General features: G+C 35.4%; 1 protein-coding gene across 5 annotated transcripts in view; it reads left to right on the top strand.

The window, feature by feature from the left end:
• Positions 1 to 26,816, top strand: part of Galc (galactosylceramidase) — a 74,661-nt gene that overhangs the window by 28,490 nt on the left and 19,355 nt on the right. For all 5 annotated transcript variants that reach the window (XM_078050660.1, XM_078050662.1, XM_078050664.1 and 2 more), the window contains 3 exons: positions 5,186 to 5,341; positions 7,320 to 7,444; positions 9,593 to 9,720. In XM_078050660.1, coding sequence (XP_077906786.1) covers positions 5,186 to 5,341; positions 7,320 to 7,444; positions 9,593 to 9,720 — 409 coding nt within the window. The remainder of the gene's footprint in view (positions 1 to 5,185; positions 5,342 to 7,319; positions 7,445 to 9,592; positions 9,721 to 26,816) is intronic.

Genomic DNA, 26,816 nt, shown 5'->3' with positions numbered 1-26,816 from the left:
TGGTGGAACTTTTTGGGTGTTCTAGGTATAGAATCATATCAGCTAATAGTACTAATTTGAGTTCTTTTTCTATCCACGATATAGGCATTTTAATGCAGTAAATTTTCCTCTGAGCTTTAGCTTTATCATATTAGTCTGTTTTGTTATCAATAAGCCCTAACTTTATTGCATTCTGGTCATTTAATATCAAATAATTTACTTGACTGAAAAATATTTTTTCTCAAGAGATTCTTTTCGACTTAGTATACAGTTTGTATCAGGATACATATAACATTGAACATATAACCCACCCAGTTGATTATACTGTTTAGATATTCTGTGTCTTAATTACATTGTACTCTTAAGCTATCCAGGGCTACCAGGAGTGAATCCTCTTGTTAGAGGAATTCTGTTTTTCCTTTTCATCCTATGCAGTTTGAACTTCATGAAAGTTGCTGCTTTGTTATTTGATGTATAGATATTCACAAATGTTTTGTCTTTATGAATATCTTGTTTTTTAATTTTTTTTTTTAGTTGTTGATGGACCTTTATTTTTGTTTATTTACATGTGGCGCTGAGAATTGAACCTAGTTTCTCACACATGCTAGGCAAGCACTCTACTACTGAGCCCCAGCCCCAGCCCTGGGTATCTTCTTTATTAATACACCTGGTTGGTCTGTTTGGTTTCAGGAGGCGTGCTAGGGAGTTTCAGAAACTGGGCTAACACCAAGCTCTGCCTTGTCCAGAAGTTCTAATTTTCTTTCAATTCAGTGTAGGTACATTGCTCTGTCTTGGCAAACTATAAAGTCAGTTCATTGTGAGGGATCTTGTATTTGTCATTCAAAGTTTGAAAAAATCATGCTGTGGAATGATTGGGAAATTTTACTTGATGGTATTATATTTAAAAACTGTATTTTTAAAGAGCCTTCTAATTTTGTTGAACTAGCAATAGATCTGGACATTGGGAAAGGATCAAATTTTAGTATCAATTTTGTCCTTATTTATTTAGATCATTTAATAAATTGCTCAGGTTTTGACTGTAGTAACAATTTTATTATTTTATGAATGCAGTATGTGTCACTCATTCCTGTGCATGTTTTTTTAATATTTATTTTTTAGTTGCAGTTGGATACAATATCTTTAATTAATTAATTCATTTTTATGTGGTGCTGAGGATTGAACCCAGGGCCTTGCTCATGCTAGGCAAGCGCTCGTCCTCTGAGTGATAACCCCAGCCCCTCCTATGCATGTTTTTTTTTTTTTTTTAAATAGCAAATTGGAAAATGTAGAAAACTGTAAATAGAATTAAAATTCACTCACGATCCCAACATCTATTGGTCATAGGAAACATGATAGCTTATACTTTTAAGATTTAAAAAAATATATGCAAGTATATTTTGATCAGATTCATCAGGGATGCATTTTCTCAAATATAACTAAATTATATTAAATATAGTTAAAAATATTAAATAGAAAACTAGCTAAATATTTGGCTGAGGAGGCAAAGCTGAATATCATGATCATAGAATGAAGTTGTGGGATAAAAGAATAAGTCAGAAGTGTGAAAATTTATTTAAGTTATATTTTTTAAAAAGTTGAAGAGCAGTTTATTATTTCATATTAATTATACAGAATAGTGGGTTTCATTGTCTCTTTATTGTACATATGTTATACATATTTTGATGATGTGCACCTGCCCATTACTCATCCTTTCCCTCTCACCCCTCCTCCTTTTCCTTTTTTCTCTAATAGCGTCACACTACACTCATGTTGTCCCTCCCACTCCAGATTATGAGAGAAAATATGATACTTTTTGAGTTTGGCTTATTACATTTAACATGTTTCATCCTGTTTTATGCAAAGGACATGATTTTATTCTTTTTTTATGATTGAATAATATTCCATTGTGTACATCTGCCACATTTTCTATTTATTCATCTATTGTTGGATACCTAGGGTGATTCTATGACTTAGCTATTGTGACTTGTACCACAATAAACTGGGGTGTACAGATATCTCTATAACATGCTTACTTTAATTCCTTTGGGTATATATCCAGGGGTAGTATACCTATATCTTATGGTAGTTCTAGTTTTAGTGTTTTGAGGAACCTCCATACTGATTTCCATAGTGGCTGCACTAATTTACATTCCAGCCAGCAGTTTGTATAAGAGTTCCTTTCCCCCTGCATCCTCACCAGCATTTATTGTTATTTGCATTTTTGATGATTGCTCTTCTGACCAGGGTGAAGTGGAATCTCATTGTAATTTTGTTCTGTATTTTCCTTATGGCTAAAGATATTGAACATTTTTTCATCTAGTTATTGAATATTTGTACTTCTTTTGAAAAGTGTCTATTTAGTTCATTTGCCCATTTATTGACTGGATGTGTGTGTGCGCGCACGTGGATTCGTGTTTGTGTGTTTAGTTTTTGAGTTCATTATATATTCTGGGTATTTATTCTCTGTTGGAAGAATAGTTGGCCAATATTTTTCTCCCATTCCATAAGTCGTTTGTACGCCTTTGTTTCCTTTACAGTGAAGATGATTTTTAATTTGATATTTGTCAGTTCTTGCTACTATTTCTGAGCTAATCGCACCTGGCTACCTCCTTATGTAACCACATATCTGTTGGTTTGAGTCAACCTCAGAAGCAGCTGGTACATGCCAGATGTCTCTAGTTTGCCTGTGACTTTATCTTAAAATGTTAACTCTTGTTTCTTTCTAGCAGTTTCAGATGTTATTCCTAGGTATTTGATCCATTTTGAGTTGGATTTTGTACAGGGTGGTAGGGATTAAGTTTCATTCTTTTACATAAGAATATTTGAATTTCCCCAGCACTGTTTGTTAAAGAGATTGTCTTTCTCTTTTTTTTTTTAAATATTTTTTTTTTTAAAGAGAGAGTGAGAGAGGAGAGAGAGAGAGAATTTTTTTTAATATTTATTTTTTAGTTCTCGGTGGACACAACATCTTTGTTGGTATGTGGTGCTGAGGATCGAACCCAGGCCGCACGCATGCCAGGCGAGCGCGCTACCGCTTGAGCCACATCCCTAGCCCGAGATTGTCTTTCTCTAAGAAATGTTTTTGGCACCTTTATTAAGAATCAGGTGGCTGTAGCCATGTGGGTAAATATCTGTATCTTCTATTTCATTGATATACTTGTCTGTTTTTAAAGCCTGTACCATGCTGTTTACAGTGGTTAGTGTATTTTGAAATTAGATATTGTGATACCCCCAACATTGTTCTTTTTGCTTAACATTGCTTTGGTTATCTTTTAAAAAAAATTTTTTTAGTTGTAGTTGGACACAATACCATTATTTTATTTATTTGTTGTTATGTGGTGCTTAGGATCAAACCCAGGGCCTTGCATGTGCTAGGCAAGCACAACTGTAGTTATTTTTTTTTTCATAGAAATTTTAGGACTAATTTTTCTAGTTCTATGAAGAATACCTCTGGTGTTTTGAAAGGTTGCATTGAATTTGAATATCACTTTCAGAAATAAGACCATTTGACAATATTATTTATACCCATCTATGAACATGGGAGATATTTCCATCTTATAATGTCTTCTTCAATGTCTTTCTGCAGTGTACTGTAACTTGAGTTGTAGTTGTCTTTCACTATCTTGGTTAGATTTATTCCTAGGGATTTTATTTTTTTGGTGGGGGTACCAGGGATTGAACTCAGGGCCACTTGAACACTGAGCCACATCCCCATCCCTGTTTTGTATTTTATTTAGAGACAGGGTCTCATTGAGTTGCTTAGTGGCTCGCTATCGCTGAGTCTGGCTTTGAACTTGAGATCCTCTTGCCTCAACCTCCCGAGCTGCCAGGATTACAGGCATGCTCAATGACCGCACCTGGCTACCTCCTCATGCAACCACGTACAGTTGGTTTGAGTCAACCTCAGAAGCAGCTGGTACATGCCAAATATCTCTAGTTTGTATTAGTATTTTGATTTCTGAAATTTAACATAATTATGCAAGGACATAATTTCTAAAACATGTCTTCACGATCATTCTTTTGATGTTATGAATACTGCTATGCCATACTATAAAGATTGGAATTCTGATATAATCTAATCTTTCTTATTCTGCTTATAATGGTGTTAATTTTTTTTATAAATAATTGTTGACCTGAAAAGTATACACTCTTATTTCCAGTTATTTAACTAACGTGCACTCTTATTGATTGGCAGTCGGTTTTCTGTTTTCATTACTGTTTCTTACTTATTTTTATTCATGTCATCAGTTGCTTCCACAGTCATCAGTATGGCAGTATTTTACTCCTGCAATAAGAAGTATGCATTTATACTGCACCAGATTGACTCCCTTCAAATGCTGGAGTGAGGGAGGGTTTCATTTTCTTGGCAGTTTCTCATTCTCTACACTATGGATATTTGCACTCGACATTCCTTGTTGTGGAGGTCTGTCCTATGCATTTTATATGCTCTGTAGCATTTTTGGCCCAATTCATTGAGTGCTTGTATAGCAAATCTCCCCTGCCCAGGTGGGACAGTTGAAAAAATGTCTTAGATTTTGACAAATATCCACTTCAGGAACAAAATTACCCAGGCTGAGAACTGCAACAGCTCTGAGATAGTAACTTCTAACTTTGAAAATATAGTTTATTATTTTTATTTGAGAAAGAATTAACTATAGGGTTTTGTTTGTTTTTGTATTTTGCTTGGGAATAAATGGCATGCTGTCCTCCTTTCTAGACGCTAGGGGCAGCAGTAAGGAAGAGGGTGCTACTTTATATAATGGACTCATTAGTCTTATTATTGGCCTCCTCCTTGCCTATTCCCTCCTACTGTCCCCAAGCTCTCTAGCTTCCTCTGGAAAGTTTGAATCCCATCTTTACCTCATTCTCTTCTTGGAGCACTCTAGGCCGTGTCCTCTTCCATCTCCATCTATCAACATATCCTTCTATTTTATGGTTTCCAGAATTTTCTCACCCATTAATGCGTTTTCTTTCTGTCATATGTGTGACTGTAGGTTTATCCCCACCCCTTTTTCTTTTTTGCTATCATTGTAAGAATATCTTGGGACAGAAATGTGGGAAGCAGATGCTTCTGTCATCTATCTGAAAGAAGCTGCCCAATTTTTAAAAATAGGGAGCCTTGGAGAAAACTTGTGTTTAATTCACTCAGAAATATTTTTAAATGCCAGATTCTGACCTTTACCCACTTTTGCCTTTTCCTTTCTAGGGCTCATTATCCTGGGACCCATACAGTTCGAAATGCACAGCTGACTCAGAAGAAGCTTTGGTCTTCTGAAGATTTTAGCACTTTAAACAGTGATGTGGGTGCTGGCTGTTGGGGTCGCATATTAAATCAAAATTATATCAACGGCTACATGACTTCGTAAGTTATTAAAAGCCTTTTAGGGTTTCTGTTACAGCAAATTTAGATAGTAAGTAGAAAAGAAGGATGATGGGCTTTCACAACGTAGATTCAGTGATTTTACCATTTGTGTTATTGGCTTCATCTATACCTGTACCTACAACTGATTTACATCTAATCTGTACCTGTTTTTCCATATTTGAATATAGTATATGTTAAGTAAAGTTGTGTTAATTGAGGTATAACATATATAGTAGGATTCATGCAGTTCTGTGATTTTTGATAAGCAACATATATTTTAAATTAACAGTTATGAAATAGATTATATATCATTATCATGACACCATACTCCTAAATACTTAATTGTCTCCAAAGCATAAGGATATTCTTTACGTGATTAGAATGTAATTTTCATGCATATAAGCATTTGAAAATATTTCCAATACCCAGTCTACATTCAGATTTTCTTCACTATTATCTAAAATGTCATTTATCACTTTCTGTTTTCTTAAAGGAAGATCTAATTAAGCACCATGCTTTCCATGTAGAAGCTGTGACCCTAAAGTCTCTCTTAATCTACAGTAGTTGTCTCTTTCACCATTTTTTTAAAATAGTCATCTTAAAAAAAAAAAAACAGGGCATTTTTTTATAAGACTTTTATAAGACTAACTGCTTACAGTCTGCATGGTTGATTCCTCATGGGACATCTTAACTTGGGAACTGTTCATTTGCAATACTCGCAAGAGGTTCTTAAGGGAGAACATAGCTTTACTTATTCCTAAAGGGAGCATTTCTTAATTGCTTGATACTTTAATTATAATTAGATTCAAATTAGCCTTCTAAGACCATGAAAAATAGAACAAGGGCAAACCAACTTATATATTTTTGTTGGCATACATTTGCATTTTTTGGATATCTTTTTGAAAAAAATAATGCTTATCATGGCCTGCTTGGTATTAAGATAAAACAAGTTTCTGTCAGAGAATTTAGAAACTGAAGATATATACAAATCACCTATGATCTAACCATCCAGAAGTAACTGTCCTTAAAAATATTGGTATATGTCCTTGTGTATTTTATTTACACAAATATATTTTTAATACAAATTTGAGACCTTACTGTGTAATCTATTAGGTGATATACTTTTCACTTAACATGCCACTATGAATTTCCTTTGATATTTAAGTATATTTCTATTTTATTTTGCATGCCTATATATATTCTGTTACAGAAAGCAGTATTTCCCAAACTTGCCTTGTCTTTATAAGCACCTGGTGAGCACTCCTTTATGGAGTAAAGGAATTTTACTGACGGCTAGGCAGCTGCACATATTTAACCAAAGCAGATGCTAAAAGGAAGGCTCTAGGACTCTGTCCCTTCTATTCAGTGCCACAGGTGATTCTGCAAAATTGGGAAACACCAATGTAGAAAATATACCTCATTGAATATTTCCCTTTTCCCAGAAATGGAAGTTTCTATTCTAATTAATAGCTTTATACAAGCTGAAATGGTATTTGTACACATGTATAATCCCAGTGACCTGGGATAGGAGAGCTGAGGCAGGAGGATCTCAAATTCAAGGCCAACCTCAGCAACTTAGTGAGATCCTGTCTCAAAATAGAAAATAAAAAGGGCTAGGAAGGTAGCCTAGTGGCAGAGTGCCTCTGAGTTCAAACCCCAGTACCACAGTGTAAAAAAGAAAAAGAAAATTCAATAAAAAGCTATATGACTACACCACTGTTTAGTAAAGAGCTTGTATATCTCATAAACATTTGTATGTTTTTTATTATGTGTGATTCTCCATTAGAAATGTTTACATGCATATAACAGTGGATTTTTCAAAATGTTAGTGCATTTAGGCAACTTATAGGTTTTGGGGTGGTCATTTTATTATGGTCATACATATATAATCATGATAAAAAGTTTTTACTTGAGGTTCATAGACACATTTTCTCACAGTTTATTTTGTTATTTCTTTTTTATCAAACAAATCCTTTAGCACAATCGCTTGGAATTTGGTGGCTAGTTACTATGAACAGTTGCCGTATGGGCGATGTGGATTGATGACTGCCCAGGAGCCATGGAGTGGACACTATGTGGTAGAATCTCCTATCTGGGTGACAGGTATGGTTTGGTATTTCTCACTATCTAAACACCTAGAGGAGATTATATAAACTGTGTGCTTGTCCATGTCTTAAGTGTGTATTTCTATTTTAAGTGAGATTAGCCAGTGTTTTATAAGAATAATTTTTGTAATGAGACACTTCCTATATTTCATAGATAATTATTCTAAAACCAGACCCTTAGAAAAAAAGAGTGGGAGAAGAGAAAGAAAGGAAGAGAAAGGAAGGTCGGGGGAGGAGAAGAAGAAGGAGAAGGAGAAGATGGTGTGAGGTAGGGAAAGGGAAGAAGGAAGTGTGGTGGTGAAGACAAATAATCACCTGAGTCTAAAATCATGTTATGATAATTGCTAATAAGATGATATGTTTGTTCAGATTCATTCCAATTCAGAGCATCTCAAAGTCTTAGAATTAGTCTAGGAGACAGTTTTTCTTTTTACATAAATTATTTTGATTAGAATAGTATGGTAACAAAATTGAAGGTGATAAATAAAAAAGTTGGTTAAATAACAAGTTGGTTAACAAGGGCTGTATTTATTGAGTCATTAAATGAGTAAGTAAATATAAACATTGTATGAAATATCATGGCTTTAGATGGTTCCTTAAATCTACTGGTGGGTTTTATTAAAAGCTCATTTTCAGAAAAAATGCAATCATAATTCTCATAGACAAAAAAAGAGCACATGCTGAAGATTTTATGTTACTCTAATGATAGATGTTAGAACCAGTTTAAAGGAAAAGTCAACAATTACAAATTTTTATGGAATAAAGGAATTTGAGATGAATTGTAGATGGAGACAAGTTGAGTTTTTCCAAGCCAGGAGGACATCAATTAAATCTGTCCCACACAGGACACGATTTATATTAGCTCAAAGACAGGGCTATAGATTGATCCATTCCCACTGAAACAAAGCTTTTTCTATAGTTTCATTCATTAGTCACAAGTAAAGTTGACATCATGCAGACAAGGGATGGCATGGTTTCACTTTTTCATGAAGGGATATAAGCCTATTAATTATGAATGTAGTTCAAACAAAATGAGAAAGTCCATTTGATTCATATTGAGTTTATTTATTTTTTGGGGTACTGGAGATTGAACTTAGGGGCACTCGACCACGCAGCCACATCCCCAGCCTTATTTTGTATTTTATTAGAGACAAGGTCTCTCTGAGTTGCTCAGGGCCTTGTTAAATTGCTGAGGCTGACTTTGAACTTGCAATCCACTTGCCTCCACCTCCTGAGCCACTGGAATTACAAGTGTGCGCCACCACACCCGGCTCATAATAAATTTGTTTTTTCCAAACTTTTTTGAAAAATATTAAACACTTATAACCATTTTGTTTTAAAATCATAGCCACAGTCATAGATAAGATGCTTTCAGAGGAAAAATATGAATTCAAAGTAAACTTGTTTTAATTTTAAACTTGTATTTTGGTGATTTTCTGTTTTGTTGATGTGCTTTCCTCAGGCAGATCTGTAATTAGGAAATTAATCATGTCATCATGACATCATTCTAAACTCCTTAACTTGTTCTTTGAAAACTACAGAAAAATTAAGTTGAATTTTCAGACTTAGAAATCTTAGTTGGCAAGCTTCTTACATGTTTAAATTCTTGAACCTACTTAGGAGACTGATATGCCCTTATTAATTTGAGACTTTTTTTTTTTTAACTGTGGACTTGGAATATTGCTTGCTTAATTCATTTTCAGAACCAGGTTTGGAAGTGACCAGTAAATACATATGTTGTGGAAACAAATTTGTTTGAAACCATACAGTTTTTGAAGTACCTTAATTTTCTTAATGACTGCCCCCTTCTTTTTGTAGTTAGGATGGGTTAAATAGAGATGAACAAAGTTTGGGAGGATTGACTTAACTTTGCTTTTGGGAAAAAAACCCAAACTAATAAATATTCTTGAATTGACAAGTTCTTTTATTTTTACCAGTTGTTCCATGAATCTTCTTGCAGCTACACCATTTAACTGAATTACTCATTTAAAACTTGAAATATTTAAAACTTGGAATGTAGTTTCCTTTAAAATAGAATGTAGCTGGTTAGAATCAATCAGACTCAAATTGGTAGGCAGACTTGTTAAAAGAAGCCTCATCATGACCATTTTCATCTCATTTTTACTTTTTTTCTGCTTTTCTGCAGCTCATACCACTCAGTTTACTCAGCCAGGTTGGTATTACCTGAAGACAGTTGGACATTTAGAGAAAGGAGGAAGCTATGTAGCTCTGACTGACGGCTTGGGTAACCTCACCATCATCGTTGAAACTATGGTAATTTTTCCTTATTGATACTGGATTAACTCACTTTTTTACTTTTGGAAAAATAGGATAATGCAAAACTATACACCCTTAGTTTTTAGTTTTCTGCATGCGTATACATAAACATGTAGACAGATGCCGAGGTCTTAGAGCTTTAAATTCTGGCCACAAGTGAGTTAAGAAAAGGCAACGTAACTCACTGGTCTGTGTAGTTGGTAGTTGGAGCTTGTCTTTCTGGCCGTGGGGTTCTGGGTTACCGTCCACCAGTATTTGTTGGGGAGGACTTCAACACCTTCCCTTGCCCTGATATGTAATCTCACAGAGGTTGTGGCTTTTTTCCATTTTCAGTCTCAGGAAGGTGCTTTTGGGGATATTGAGTCCATTGAGAGAAAGGGGCCTAGATTTCAAATGGCTGTAGTGGGAAGGAGAAAGGTCTGGCCGTGGTGAACAGAGGAATGGAGAAAGCAGGAACTGGAAGTGGGACAAATCCAAGGACTCAGGGACCTGAATGGAAGACAAAGTGGCAAAAGGAGGAAGGGGGAGCAGGGGAAAATGGAAAGTAGAGGTCTTATTAGTGCCAGTTTGGGAGCTTAGGCTTAAGGACATGGATAGAGTGTTGATGTAGTGTATAGTCCACAGGGGTTTGAAGAGGCTTAAAGTCGACCCATGGGAGAACCAGGATCCTATTGAGATAGGCCTTAAAAATATATATGTCTCCTATCGATTTCTGAATGTCAGCCTACCCTGCTCTTAAAAAAATTAGAAAATTTTTTTCAAGTATTATATTGTCAGGTTTCAGCCAGGACAAATAGTAAATATTCCTGGTACTATTGATCTTTTTTATCCCAAAGCTACCAAGTGCTTTGAAATCAAAACAATGAACGTTTCAGCATTTACTGTGGAACAAAAAGGACTTCCCAACAGAAAGATGCAGCTCTCCCTAGATATGGAGCCATTCCCAGAGAGCCAAATGAAAGACACAGGTATCCTCCCCACCAGAGCTGGCAGCACTCAGTATGCTAACTGCAAATGGGGTCTAACACATATTTTGAGTCAGCCATATTTTGGGGGCTCGTAACATGAAGTTGGGTGCCTGCACAAACAAAACTGAAAACTCAAGATGCCACAGACAGGCAGAAAGTCAGGCTGCAATCTGATCTTGGGGCATAAGTTGAGACAAACAAAAAAGCAGTATAGTTATCCCTGAGAGGAGAAGGATCTGTAACTGGAAGGGACCCCAAACCAAACTTACACAAGAGTAATAGATTAAACAAATGTTTTTCTCCTGCTAAGCTGAATTTGGAAAGGAGAGGACAAAAAGTGTTTTTTTTTGTTTTGTTTTGTTTTTTTTAAACTTTCCTCTTACCCTGGTATGCTATAAGGAAATCCAGGAGAGCAGGCCTTGGCAAGAATTCTTACCTTTTTGCTAGATTTTTTTTTTTGGTCAGTTGTCCCAGGATCTCCTATGCAGGCTCTAGAACCAGTGGGCATCTCATTCTCTTCACCAGAAATTTTGTCTTCATAGCTAAGGAAGTTCTTTTCCTCTGGAACTTGTCAAATGAGGCTCTTATGACCTGCTTCAAGGGAGAAAAGCAGGGGAAAGTCAGAGAGTAACCTTCTTGCTTCTGCTATTTTCTCAAATTGTTTCCCCTAAAATGTTTTGGGACTGAAAAAAATAGCATGGTAGGGTAAGACTGCATGCTCCTGTTGCCCCATGGCCTGGAATTGAAGCGGCAGGCATACTGCTTCTCAGCAAGGCGCCTGACTGAGGGAATTCATTGAAATTCCATATTAGACAATCAGTTTCAGAGACCCAGAAAGTTTGGTACTTCAAAGAGAGGATAACAAAGGAGTATATGGAGCCACGCCAGTGGTGACAGTGTTGCCAGGTCACTGTAGAGGAAAGAGGTAACACAAGGGGAAAGAGAAACCGTGGCAAATTTAACTTGGAAACACCTCTAGAATATAAGGACACTGTGAATTTAGCTGATTCAGAGGCTGCAGTGCAGTCCGGAGTACTAAAAAGTGTTCTAGGTTTCTCACCTTGTCAGGGGGGAGCTGATGTGGGAAGCCATCTTGTGAAGTCACACTGGAGCTTGCTACTGTAAGAAGTAGGTATATCATAGCAAATATTGTTAGCCTGTTCAGGTCAACACCTACCATGTGGCCTAGGGTGCACCTGGCAGAACATGACTGAAAAAGGCACAGAATTGTATCCAGGAGGATTCAGGTCATAGGTATGGGGGAAAGTGTAATTTACTTTCCCTTTGGGTCTGGTGGCTCCAACCAGCTCTAGAGGGTTGTGAAATCAAACAGGTGAATGTGATTATATTTAGGGACTATGTCTTAGAAGGCTGTAGTCATGGGTGCTTTAGTGCATGAGACCCGCTGTGTTGATTATTCTGCCTTATGAGTAAAATTCATGACAGGTACTTGAGGTCCAGTTGCCTAGCATAGATGAGCATCTCCCTGGCCCTTGGGGGTCTAATCTGATGATCTAATCTCTTCGGCATAGATACTACCTGACAAAGTTCTAAAATTCTGATCAGAGTTAGACCCCAATCAAGAGAATTCCTATCTAGAACTCAGCATTAGCTCTGCCCCAGGAATGCATTGATTGTGTCTCTGGACAAAACTCCAATATATAGTACTTCCCATTCCATTCCATCTGACCTTGTACTGGTGAACAAGGAAGTTGAGAATCATTTCAGTCAGCAGATTGGCAGGCAATGCAAAAGGAAAGGTTGAATAATCCATACTGCTTCTTCTATGGGGGTGAATAGCCCAAGAAGAAATAGTAAAAAGGTTAATTTAACAAAGGTAGGGAATATCCATTCTTTACCACTGTTTTGACCAGTGGAGATAATTCTTTTCATTTTTTATTAAGAATTTTTTGTTTGTTCTCATATAAATACACTCATATTTTCTTCTTAAATAATTTTTCCATTTGTTATTCTTCTGTTAGTGTTTTTCTACTTTTTTCTCCCTCTAATAAATTCTCTTTTCTTTATCTCTTTTGCTCTTTCTCCATTAGTTTCTTTCCCCCACTTCTTTCTTTTTTGGCTTTCACTTACTAACTTTGTTCTGTTTTCTCTCTTTTTACCTTTTGAATATTTTAATCTTTCTTTGGCCATTCTATCCCATTTTCTTTTAATGAACTGTATTTTTACCATCAATTAAAAGTATCTAGTAATTTCTGCCCCCACTATTCATGTTGTTGAGATTATTAGCATTGTGCATATGTTCTTGACAGCTGATGTTTGCTTCAGTGCTATATCTAGTCTAATTGTCGTTTTTTGCTGTTATTAATTTTTGACTCCCACCATTTTTGTGATTATTAATGTGTTGTAGATGTTGATGGTATTTACTTTAATACTATATGTTATTGCCTGCTGTTTTTGCTATCATTTATTCCCCCCGTGTCTGTGAAATGCTAGTAATCTGGTGTGACACTATCACAGATAGTGATAGTAAATTCTATGCTACTGAGCTGTACCCCAAACCATTTAAGAGAGAGCATACCTTGCTCTTCATACAATAAAACTTCACTCAAACTTCAGCCACACTGTACCATAAAGAATAGAGGAGATGATAAATCCAAGTGATGACCAGACCCCAGGTAGGAATGACTAGGAGTCTCTTAGGTTCCACTGTTACTGTGGTCCGACAGTAACAGCAGAGAGAAATAACACAAAGATTGAGGACACTCTACTGACAAGGGGCCTCAATATAGACTGAAAACATATAGAGTTGACAAGTCTAGGAGCACAGTCACAGAGGGTGTCCCTCATGGTCCCTGCTGTATACAACACTGTTGTTTGACTTACTAGAAGGAGCCCAGTTATATTCAGTAATTCACAGCAGTCATCTCTGAATACTTGACCAAGAGAAGGCTGTTTCTGAAAAAGACCCCCACATAAAAGTAGAAGGGAAATTCATCCTAACATGCACAAATCATAACTTGGGAATATATGAGACATGAATAAACAAGGTAATATGATGCCTCCTAGGGTTCATAATTCACTAGAAACTGACTTCAAAGATATTGAAGGGATGAAATATAAGATAAAGAATTCAGTTTTCCAAGGAATCTCCATACTGCTTTCCAAATTGGCTGCACCAATTTGCAGTCCCACTAGCAGTGTATGTGAGTGTACCTTTTTTCCTGCATCCTTGCCAGCACTTGTTGTTGTTTGTCTTCATAATGGCTGCCACTCTTACTGGAGTGAGGTGGTGTCTTAGAGTAGTTTTAATTTGCATTTCTCTGATTGCTAGAGATGATGAGCATTTTTTTGTATATTTGTTGATTGATTGTATATCCTCTTCTGAGGAGTGTCTGTTCAGTTCCTAGGTCCATTTATTGATTGGATTATTTGGGTTTTTTTGGTGCTTATCTTTTTGAGCTCTTTATATACCCTAGAAATTAGAGCTCTATCTGATGTGTGAGGGGTAAAAATTTGTTCCCAGGATGTAGGCTCTCTATTCACCTCACATATTATTTCTTTTGCTGAGAAAAAACTTTTTAGTTTGAATCCATCCCATTTGTTGATTCTTGGTTTTAATTCTTGTGCTATCGTCATCTTATTAGGAAGTTGGGGCCTAGCCTCACGTGATGGAGATTAGGGCTTACTATTTCTTCTATTAGATGCAGAGTCTCTGGTTTAATCCCTACATCCTTGATCCATTTTGAGTTAACTTTTGTGCATGGTGAGAGATAGGGATTTAATTTCATTTTGTTGCATATGGATTTGCAGTTTTCCCAGCACCATTTGTGAAGATGCTATCCTTTCTCCAGTGCATGGAACTACCATGCAGCTATTCCTCTTCTCGGACTATACCCAAAGGATCTAAAAACAGCATATTACAGGGACACACCCACATCAATGTTTATAGCAGCACAATTCACAATAGCTAAACTGTGGAGCCAACCTAGATGTCTTTCAGTGGACAAATGGATTAAAAACAGTGGCATTTATACACAATGGAATATTACTCAGCAATAAAAAAGAATAAGATCATGGCATTTGCAGGGAAATGGATGACATTAGAGAAGATTATGCTAAGTGAAGTTAGTCAATCCCCAAAAAAACAAATGCCGAATGTCTTCTCTGATATAAGGGGGTGACTCAAAATGGGGTTGGGAGGGAGAGCAAGGGAGGAAGATTACCTCTTGATAGGGAATATGGGTGAGAGAGAAAAGGAGGGAGAAAGGGAATAGCATGGATGGTGAAAGGAGACCCTCATCATTATACAAAATACACGTATGAAGATATGAATTTGGTGTCAACATACCTTATATATAATCAGAAATATGATAAATTATGATATAATGGTGTAGTAAGAATTATAATGCAAAAATAAATGAATAAATCAAAAAAATAAATAAATAAAGTTAAAGAATTCAGAAAAATGAATATTAAAAAATCAATGAGTTACAAAAAATACAGAAAAATAACTGTATAAATTTAAGGAAATCATTACAGGATATGAATGAAAAATTCAATCAGTAGATAATGAAAAAGGACCAAAGAAAAATCTTGGATATGAAATACATAATGGATCAAATTTAAAAAATCAGTTGAAAGTCTGATTTTCAACTAATTTTTTTTAATCAGTTGAAAGAATCTTACGAGCTTGAAAACAAATTGGCCAGCTTTGAATATTCAGACATAATTTAAAAAATAAGAAAATTATGGTCAGAATATACTAGAACTCTGGGAAAATATTAAGAGATCAAACTTAAGAATCACGCTCATCAAGAATGGAAGAGAAATACAGGCTAATGGCATAGATAATATTTTCAGTGAAAACAATATCATAAATTTTTCTAAACTTTGGGAATGAGATGGACATAGATAAAAGGAGACATTTAGAACCCTGAATAGACAAGTTCAAGAAAGATCCTTTCTATCACACATTATAATTAAAATGCCAACTATAAGGATAGAAATTTTAAAAGCCTCAGGAGAGAAATGTAAGATCACATTTAATAGTAAACCAATCAAAATAACATCGGATTTCCTAAAAGAGACCCTAAAATTTAGATAGTCTTGGGAATGACGAGTTCATGCCCAGAAATACAAATGCTACAAATGAAACTGCTATATCCAGCAAAGCCATCCTTCAGAATTGAAAATGAGATAAAAATCTTCCAAGATAAGTATAAACTAAACAAATTTATGACTACTAAGCCAGTGCTGCAAAAGATATGTAAAGAAATCTTTTAATAAGAGAAAGAAAAATAGCACAGTTCAGGACAGGACAAAAATAGTTAAGCAAATGAGAATTAAGATCAAATTATACATTAGAAATTAATCAGTATATCAGAAAATACACATTTTGCTACAATAACACTGAATGTAAATGGTCTCAACTCTTCAATTAAAAGACATAGACTGGTAGGTTGGGTTACAAAACAAGACTCATCTATGTGTTGCCTGCAAGAGATACACTTCTTAGGCAAAGACATCCATAGGCTAAAAGTGAAAGGATTAAAAACGATATTCTATGCAAATGGAGCCTGTTAGAAGCAGGAGTAGCTACTATTATAACCAACAAGAGATATTTCAATCCAAAATTAATCAAAAGAGACAAGCTCACTTCATATTGGTAAAGGGAATAATCCAACAGAAAGGTATAGTAGTAGTAAATATTTGTGCCTCAAACATTAGTAGACCAGACCTAATGACATAAACACACCTCAATATAAAAGTTCAGGTAGATCTTAATAAAATAGTACAAGGTGGTTTCAACACACCCATCAATAAGTAGGTCCTCTAGACATAAAATCAGCAAGGATACCTCAAACCTAATAAATACTATAAATCAAATGGAATATTTTATCCCAAAACAGCTAAATAAACTTTCTTCTCAACTGCTACTGGAACTTTATCCAAAATAGACTGTATTTTAGACCACAAAGCAAGTCTTAGTAAACACAAAAAGATTCATATAATTTCTTGCATCTTATCAAATCATATAGAATGCAATTAGAAAATCAACAATAAGAAAAAACTATGGCAGCTATGTAAACATGTGGAGATTTAACACTACTCTTTGAATGGCCATTGAAGACATCAGGGGAGAAATTAAAAAATTCTTAGAACCAAGTGAGTATAGAGAGATAAGATGCCAGAATCTCTGGGACAGTGTAAAGGTGGTTCTAAGAAACAACTTTATAACTGTGAAGGCATACATAAAATAATGATCCCAAATAAACAATTTAATGATGCATCTCTAGGTCCTGAGAAAACAAGACCAAACTAACTTCAAAACTAGTAGAAGGAAGGAAATAATTAAGATCAGAGCCAAAATTAGTGAAGAGGGAGTTAAAAAACCAAGAAGGATCAGTATAATGAAGAGTTGGTTCTTTGAAACGATAATGAGAGTTATAATCACTTTAGCCAAGAAATAGTAGACCCAAATTGATCAAATTAATAAATTAAAGATGAAAAAAGGAGATATCACCACAGATATCACTGAGATCTAGAAGATCATTATGGACTATTTTGAAAACTTACATTTCAATAAACTGGAACATCAGAAGAAAAGAATAAATTTCTAGACACATATGACCTACTAAAATTGAATCAAGAGTGTGTGGAAAACCTAAAGAGGTAAATAGCAATCAATGGGATTGACATAGTGTTAAAAGCTTTCCAACAAAGAGAGGTCCAAGACTAGATTGATTTTAGCTGGATTCTACAATATCTTTAAAGAAGAACTAAGTCAACACTCCTCAAATTATTCCATGAAATAGAAAGTCCAGAAATACTTCCAAAACCATGTTGTGAAGCCAGTGTCACACTGATACCAAAGCCAGATGACATATTAGAAACCCAAACTAGAGACCAATATCCCAAGTGAGCCTAGATGTAAAAATTCTTAATAGGTTATTAGCAAATCATATTTAACAAGATTTTAGGAAGATTATACATTATAGGTAATAGGATCTCATTCCAGGGATATGAAGATGGTTCAATATAGATATACCAACAAATATAATTCACTACATAAATAGCATAAGGAAAAAATGCATATAATTATATTCATAGATGAAGAAAACTTCTTCAACAAAATTCAGCACCCATTCATTATGAAAACAGTGAAGGAATTAGGGACAGAAGGAACTTATTTCAGTATCATAAAGGCTACATACAACACTCCCAAAGCCAGCATCATAGTGGACAAGAAAAAACTGAAAGTATTTTCTCTAATATCAACAACAAGAAAAGGATCCCACTCTTACCACTTACATTTAGTGTACTTCTTGAAATTTTAGTCAGAGCATTTATTCAGAAGAAGAAAATGAAAAGGATATAAATGGAAATGGAAGAAGTCATATATGGTATGATCCTATCTTAAAAGATCCAAAGAGATCCATGAGAAGACTTCTCGAGCTAGTAATTATTTCAGCAAAGTAGCAGGACACAAAATAAACATACAAAACTCAATAGCTTTTATATATAAGAATGATGAATCAGCTGTAAAAAAAATAAAAAAATTTCATTGATTACATTCTCAAAAAAGAAAAATAAAGATTTCTTGAAATAAACCTAAACCTAACCAAGAGAAAGACCTCTACAATGAAAATTACCAAACACTGAAATTGAAGCAGGCACTAGAAAATGGAAATTCCTCCCATGTTCATGGATGGGCAGAATTAATGTTGTTTAAATGGTCATATTTCCAAAAGTGATCTAAAAATTCAACACAAACCCCATCAAAAAACCCAGCAAATTCCTCACAGAAATATAAAAATGCCCTAAATTCATAGAAAGAATGTAAACCCAGGAAAAGTAAAACAATTCTGAGCAGTAAGAGCAATACTCAAGACATCACCATGCCTAATTTCTAATTATACTATAGAAGTATAGTACTAAACCAGTAGGATATTGACATTAAAAACAGATTTTAGGCCAATGGACTAGAGGACACAGGGAAACCCACATAGTCCAGTCATTTGATTTTTGACAAGGGAACCAGCAACATCACATGGAGGAAGGACAGCCTTTTAAACCAGTGGTCCTGGGAAAGTTCAATATCCATATGTAGAAGAATGTAACTAGATCCAAATCCCTCACCCTGCACAAAAGTCTATTCAGAATGAATAAAAAAAAATCCTTGGGGTTAGACTAGAGACTTTGCACTGCTGGAAGAAAATATAGGGGCAGGCACTTACTTTCTCAATAGGACTCCTAAAGCTCCGGAAATAATATTAATAATTAATAAATGGGATGGCGTTAAATTAAAAAGCTTTGCACAAAAAAGGAAACGATAGAGAACATGAAGAAATAGCCAACAGAATGGGAGAAAAATCTTTGCTACTTTTCTGACAGGAGTTTCATATCTGGAAAAAAACCCCTAAATATCCCAATTAATAAATGGGCAAATGAACTAAACAGACACTTCTCAAAAGAAGAAATACATGTGGCCAACAAATACGTGAAAAAATGGTCAACATATTTAGTAACTGGGGAAGTGCACATCACCACTACACTGAGGGTTGCATCTCACTCCAGTTAGAGCAGCAATCATCAAGAATACAAATAATAGCTGGGCGGGTGGTACACATCTGTAATCCCAGCAGCTCAGGAGGTTGAGGCAGGAGGATCACGAGTTCAAAGTCAGTTTCAGCAAAAGCTAGGCACTAAGCGACTCAATGAGAACCTGTCTCTAAATAAAATATAAAATAGGGCTGGGGATGTGGCTCAGTGGCCAAGTGCCCTGAATTTAATCCCTAGTACCACCCAAAAGAAATCAAAACCAAAACCAACAAACAACAGCTGGGTACAATGCACACACCTGTAACCCCAGCATCTCAGGAAGCTGAGGCAGAAGAATCATAAGTCCAAAACTAACATTCTCAACTTAAACTTAGCAAGGTCCTGAGCAACATAGCAAGACCCTGTCTGAATATATAAAATAAAAAAGACTGGGGATGTGGTTCAGTGGTTAAGCACTCCTGGATTCAATCCCCAGTACCAAAACAAACAAACAACTCTAAAAAATAGTTTAAATAGTGATTATTTGAGGGAAAAAAATCAATCAACTTATACACTGTTGATTTGATTGTGAATTTGTCCAACCTCTATGGAGATTGAGGTTCTTCAAAAGACTGGGAATGGAGCCACCGTATGACCCAGCTATACTACTCCTTGGTAAATTTCCAAAAGAATTAAAGTCAGCATACTGTATTGATGCTCAAGTTTATAGCAGCATGATTCACAGTAGCAAAATCATGGAACCACCCTAAGTGTCCATGAACAGGTGGATGAATAAAATAAATTTGGTATATATGCACAGTGGAGTTTTATTCAGCCATGAAGAAGAATAAAATTATCATTTACAGAAAATAGATGAAATTTGAGAACATTTTGTTAAGTGAAATAAGTCAAACTCAGAAAGTCACGGGTCATATGTTTTCTCTCATGTGGAAATCAGAGATTTTAAGGGAGAAAAAGGGATGGGGAATCTGATGAAGATAGAAGGGAAACCATAGAATAGTGGAAGTGGATTAGGGAGAGGGAGGAGAGGGAAAAGGGAGGTATTGGGGAATAAATTGACCAAATTATGTTTTATGCATGTATGAATATGTCATAATGAACCTCACTATTGAGTATAATTATAATGCACCAATAAAAGAAGTATTTTGGCATAACTTTTACTGAACTCCATTATTCCTATTACGAAGAATGCTGCAATTAACATTTGTATAGAAGTTTTTCTGTGGACACATGTTTTAGTTTTCTTGTGTGTATATAAAGGACTGGAATTGCTAGGTTGAATGATACTCTGTTTAACATTCTAAGAAACTACCAGATTATTTTCCAATGTCAACACACCATTTTACATTGCCACCAGCTGGTATATGAGCCATAGGATTTTTCCGTATCTTCATGAATCATCATTGTCCATCTTTTTGGTAATATCCATCCTAGTGGCTAGGCAGTGACATGTTATTGCTTTTGATTTGTATTTTCTTTGTGACTAATGATGTTGGATATATTTTGATGTGCCTGTTGGCTTTTGTATATCTTTGGAGAAATGTCTATTTAAAGCCCATTGCCCATTTTTAATTTGGGTATCTGTGATTTTATTCTTTAGCTGTAGGAGTTCTGTTTCTAGAATTCCCTTAACAGGTGCATAATATGCAAATATTTTCTCCCATTCTGTAAGTTGTCTTTCCCTTTCTAAATGTTGACTTTTGAAGAAAAAATATTTTAAATTGAAGTGAAATCCAATTTTTCCTTTTGTTTCTTTTGCTTTTGGTGGCATAGCTAAGAAATCAGTGCATAATCCAAGGTTATGAATATGTAAGATTTACATCCATGTTATATTATAAGATTGTTCTAGTTTTGAAATATTACATTTAAGTCTTTGATCCATTTTATTTCTTAATGTGGCATTTTACATATTTATCTAATTTCATTTTTTTTTTTGTCTATGCACATCCAGTTGTCCCAGTACCATTTGTTAAAAAGACTGTTGTTCATGTTTTGAGTTGTCTGTCTTTGGCACCCTTGTTGAAAACCAGTTGACCATAAATTTGAGAGTTTATTTCTGAAATCTCAATGATATTTCATTTTCCTATATCTATCCTTGGGTGGGCACCGTACTTCTTAATTAGTGTAGTTCTTTGGTAAGTTTTAGAATCAGAAAGAATGAGTTCCCCAACTTTGTTCTCTTTCAGGATTGTCTGGCTATTCTAGCTCCCTTGCATTTCAAAGTAAATTTTAGGATCAGCGCTTGTCAATTTGAGGCTACCTAGACTTTTGTTGGGGATTTTGCTTCATCTGTAGATTAACTTGGGGAGTGTTGCCATTGTGACATGGTAGTCCATGAAGATCTTTCTATTCATTATGTCTTATCTAATTTCTAGGATGTGTTGAGGCTTCAGTGTATACATCTTATGCTTTTTTTTTTTTGGTTAAAGTTGTTATTCCTGAGTATTTTTTATACTACTACAAATAAATTGTCTTAATTTCATTTTCATATTTTTCATTGCTAGTGTATAGGGAAACATAATTGAATTTTTTAAAAATATTAGTCTTGTGTTCCACAGGTTTGCTGTACTCATTTATTAGTTCTAAAAATTTTCTTTTTTTTAATTGGTTGTTCAAAACATTACAAAGCTCTTGACATATCATATTTCATACATTAGATTCAAGTGGGTTATGAACTCCCATTTTTACCCCAAATACAGATTGCAGAATCACATAGGTTACACATCCACAATTTTACATAATGCCCTATTAGTAACTGTTGTATTCTGCTACCTTTCCTATCCTCTACTATCCCCCCTCCCCTCCCCTCCCATCTTCTCTCTCTACCCCATCTACTGTAATTCATTTCTCTCCTTGTTTATTTTCCCATTCCCCTCACAACCTCTTATATGTAATTTTGTATAGCAATGAGGGTCTCCCTCCATTTCCATGCAATTTCCCTTTTCTCTCCCTTTCCCTCCGACCTCATGTCTCTGTTTAATGTTAATCTTTTCCTCCTACTCTTCCTCCCTGCTCTGTTCTTAGTTGCTCTCATTATATCAAAGAAGACATTTGGTATTTGTTTTTTAGAGATTGGCTAGCTTCACTAAGCATTATCTGCTCTAGAGCCATCCATTTCCCTGCAAATTCCATGATTTTGTCATTTTTTACTGGTGCGTAATACTCCATGGTATATAAATGCCACAATTTTTTATCCATTCATCTATTGAAGGGCATCTGGGTTGGTTCCACAGTCTAGCTATTGTGAATTGTGCTGCTATGAACATTGATGTGGCAGTATCCCTGTAGTACGCTCTTTTAAGGTCTTCAGGCAATAGACCGAGAAGGGCAATAGCTGGGTCAAATGGTGGTTCCATTCCCAGCTTCCCCAGGAATCTCCATACTGCTTTCCAAATTGGCCGCACCAATTTGCAGTCCCACCAGCAGTGTACAAGTGTACCCTTTTCCCCACATCCTCGCCAGCACTTGTTGTTGTTTGACTTCATAATGGCTGCCAATCTTACTGGAGTGAGATGGTATTTTAGGGTGGTTTTGATTTGCATTTCTCTGACTGCTAGAGATGGTGAGCATTTTTTCATGTACTTGTTGATTGATTGTATGTCCTCCTCTGAGAAGTGTCTGTTCAGATCCTTGGCCCATTTGTTGATTGGGTTATTTGTTATCTTATTGTCTAATTTTTTGAGTTCTTTGTATACTCTGGATATTAGGGCTCTATCTGAAGTGTGAGGAGTAAAAATTTGTTTCCATGATGTAGGCTCCCTATTTACCTCTCTTATTGTTTCTCTTGCTGAGAAAAAACTTTTTAGTTTGAGTAAGTCCCATTTGTTGATTCTTGTTATTAACTCTTGTGCTATGGGTGTCCTATTAAGGAATTTGGAGCCCGACCCCACCATATGTAGATCGGAGCCAGCTTTTTCTTCTATCAGATGCAGAGTTTCTGATTTGATATCAAGCTCCTTGATCCACTTTGAGTTAACTTTTGTGCATGGCGAGAGGAGAGGATTCAGTTTCATTTTGTTGCATATGGATTTCCAGTTTTCCTAACACCATTTGTTGAAGATGCTATCCTTCCTCCATTTCATGCTTTTAGCCCCTTTATCAAATATAAGATAGTTGTAACTTTGGATTAGTCTCTGTGTCCTCTAGTCTGTACCATTGATCCACCCGCCTGTTTTGGTACCAGTACCATGCTGTTTTTGTTACTTTTGCTCTGTAATATAGTTTGAAATCTGGTATCGCTATACCGCCTGATTCATACTTCCTGCTTAGAATTGCTTTTGCTATTCTTGGTCTTTTATTTTTCCATATGAATTTCATGATTGCTTTATCTATTTCTACAAGAAATGCCGTTGGGATTTTGATTGGCATTCCATTAAACCTATAGAGAACTTTTGGTAATATCGCCATTTTGATGATGTTAGTTCTGCCTATCCATGAACAGGGTATATTTTTCCATCTTCTAAGATCTTCTACTTCTCTCTTTAGGGTTCTGTGGTTTTCATTGTATAGATCTTTCACCTCTTTTGTTAGGTTGAGTCCCAAGTATTTTATTTTTTTTTTGAGGATATTTTGAATGGAGTGTTTTTTCTCATTTCCGTTTCAGAAGTTTTGTCGCTGATATACAGAAATGCCTTTGATTTATGTGTGTTGATTTTATATCTTGCCACTTTGCTGAATTCATTTATTAGTTCTAGTAGTTTTTTGTAGACCCTTTTGGGTCTTCTAGGTATAGAATCATGTGACCTGCAAATAGTGATAATTTAAGTTCTTCTTTTCCTATTTTTATGCCTTTAATTTCTTTCGTCTGTCTAATTGCTCTGGCCAGTGTTTCGAGAACTATATTGAATAGAAGTGGTGATAGAGGGCATCCCTGTCTTGTTCCAGATTTTAGAGGGAATGCCTTCAGTTTTTCTCCATTCAGAATGATGCTAGCCTGAGACTTAGCATAGATAGCTTTTACAATGTCAAGGTAAGTTCCTGTTATCCCTAGTTTTTCTAATGTTTTGAACATAAAGGGATGCTGTACTTTGTCGAATGCTTTTTCTGCATCTATCAAGATGATCATATGGTTCTTGTCTTTAAGTCTATTGATGTGGTGAATAACATTTATTGATTTCCGTAAATTGAACCATCCTTGCATCCCAGGGATGAATCCCACTTGATCATGGTGCACAATTTTTTTGATGTGACTTTGTATCCGATTCGCCAGAATTTTATTAAGGATTTTTGCATCTAGGTTCATCAGAGATATTGGTCTGTAGTTTTCTTTCTTTGAAGTGTCTTTGTCTGGTTTCGGAATCAGGGTGATGTTGGCCTCATAAAATGAATTTGGCAGAGCTCCCTCTTTTTCTATTTCCTGAAGTAACTTGAAAAGTATTGGTATTAATTCTTCTTTAAAGGTTTTGTAAAACTCCGCTGTATACCCATCCGGTCCTGGGCTTTTCTTGGTTGGTAGTCTTTTGATTGCTTCTTCTATTTCATCCTTTGATATTGGTCTGTTCAAATTGTGAGTATCCTCCTGACTCAGTCTGGGCAAATCATATGACTTAAGAAATTTATCGATGTCTTCACTATCTTTATTTTATTGGAATATAGGTTTTCAAAATAATTTCTAATTGTCTTCTGTTTTTCTGTAGCATCTGTTGTGATATTGCCTTTTTCATCCCGTATGTTAGTAATTTGAGTTCTCTCTCTTCTTCTCTTCGTTAGCATGGCCAAAGGTCTGTTGATCTTATTTATTTTTTCGAAGAACCAACTTTTAGTTTTGTTAATTTTTTCAATAGTTTCTTTTGTTTCAATTTCGTTGATTTCCACTCTGATTTTAATTATTTCTGTCTTATGCTACATTTGCTGTTGTTTTGCTCTTTCTTTTCTAGGGCTTTGAGATGAAGTGTGAGCTCATTTATTTGTTGGTTTTTCCTTTTTTTGAGGAATGACCTCCAGGCGATGAATTTCCCTCTTAAAAATGCTTTCATTGTGTCCCATAGATTCCGATATGTTGTGTCTGTATTTTCATTTATCTCTAATAATTTTTTGATTTCCTCCTTTATGTCTTCTGTAACCCATTGATCATTCAGTAACATATTGTTCATTTTCCATGTGAGGTAGGATTTTTCCTTCCTTCTTTTATCATTGATTTCCAGTTTCATTCCATTATCATCAGATAAAATGCATGGTATTATCTCCACCCCTTTATATTTACTGAGGGTTGCCCTATGGCATAATATATGGTCTGTTTTTGAGAAGGAACAATGTGCTGCTGAGAAAAAAGTATATCCACTTGATGATGGTTGATACATTCTATATATGTCAATTAAGTCTAGGTTATTGATTGTGATATTGAGTTCTGTAGTTTCTTTATTCAACTTTTGTTTATAGGATCTGTCCAATGGTAAGAGAGGTGTGTTGAAGTCACCCATAATTATTGTGTTGTGGTCTATATGATTCTTGAACTTGAGGAGAATTTGTTTTATGAACATTGCAGCACCATTGTTTGGTGCATAAATATTGATAATTGTTATGTCTTGTTGGTGAATGGTTCCTTTTAACAGTATATAATGTCCTTCTTTATTCATTTTGATTAACTCAGTCTTGAAGTCGATTTTATTCAATATGAGGATGGCCACCCCTGCTTGCTTACGAGGATGGTGTGCGTGGTATATTTTTTCCCAACCTTTCACCTTCAGCCTGTGTATGTCTTTTCCAATCAGATGTGTCTCCTGGAGGCAGCATATTGTTGGATTTGTTTTTTTTAATTCATGTTACCAGCTTATGTCGCTTTATTGGAGAGTTTAAGCCATTAACGTTTAAAGTTACTATTGATATATGGTTTGTACTTCCTGCCATGTTTGATTATTTATCTTTTTTTTTTTTAATTTAGTTTGTTTCTCCATGATTAGCTTTCTCCCTGCCCTCTGTCATTACTGAGGCACTTCCCACTGATGGTTTTGGTTATTGTTTATCATTTCTTCCTCGTGTAGTGTTTTGCTCAAGACGCTTTGCAGTGCTGGTTTTCTGGCTGCAAATTCTTTTAGCTTTTGTTTATCATGAAAGATTTTTATTTCATTGTCGTACCTGAAGCTTAATTTTGCTGGATACAGAATTCTTGGTTGGCATCCATTGTCTTTCAGTGTTTGAAATACGTTCCAGGATCTTCTTGCTTTCAGCGTCTGTGATGAAAAATCCGTTGTTAACCTTATTGGTTTTTCCCTGAATGTAATCTGCCTCCTTTCTCTTGTAGCTTTTAATATTTTCTCTTTGTTTTGTATATTGGCTATCTTCATAACAATGTGTCTTGGCACTGGTCTACTGTGATTTTGTGTGCTCGGTGTCCTGTATGCATCTACAATTTGTATATCCGTTTCCTTTTTTATTTCTGGAAAGTTTTCTGTAATTATTTCATTCAGCAGGTTACTCATTCCCTTGGTTTGAATCTCTACCTTTCTCTATCCCAATGACTCTTAAATTTGTGTTTTTTATGTTATCCCATATCTCTTGGATGTTTTTCTCGTGATTTTTAACCAGCCTTTCTGAGTTGGCTAGACTCTTTTCAAGATGATATATTTTGTCTTCATTATCTGACATTCTGGCTTCTACTTGCTC

The sequence above is a fragment of the Ictidomys tridecemlineatus genome, chromosome 5, assembly GCF_052094955.1.
Source record: "Ictidomys tridecemlineatus isolate mIctTri1 chromosome 5, mIctTri1.hap1, whole genome shotgun sequence".
Taxonomy (NCBI): Eukaryota; Metazoa; Chordata; class Mammalia; order Rodentia; family Sciuridae; genus Ictidomys; species Ictidomys tridecemlineatus.
Note: the sequence above shows the minus strand (reverse complement) of the source record. Positions and strands in the feature narration are given on the sequence as shown.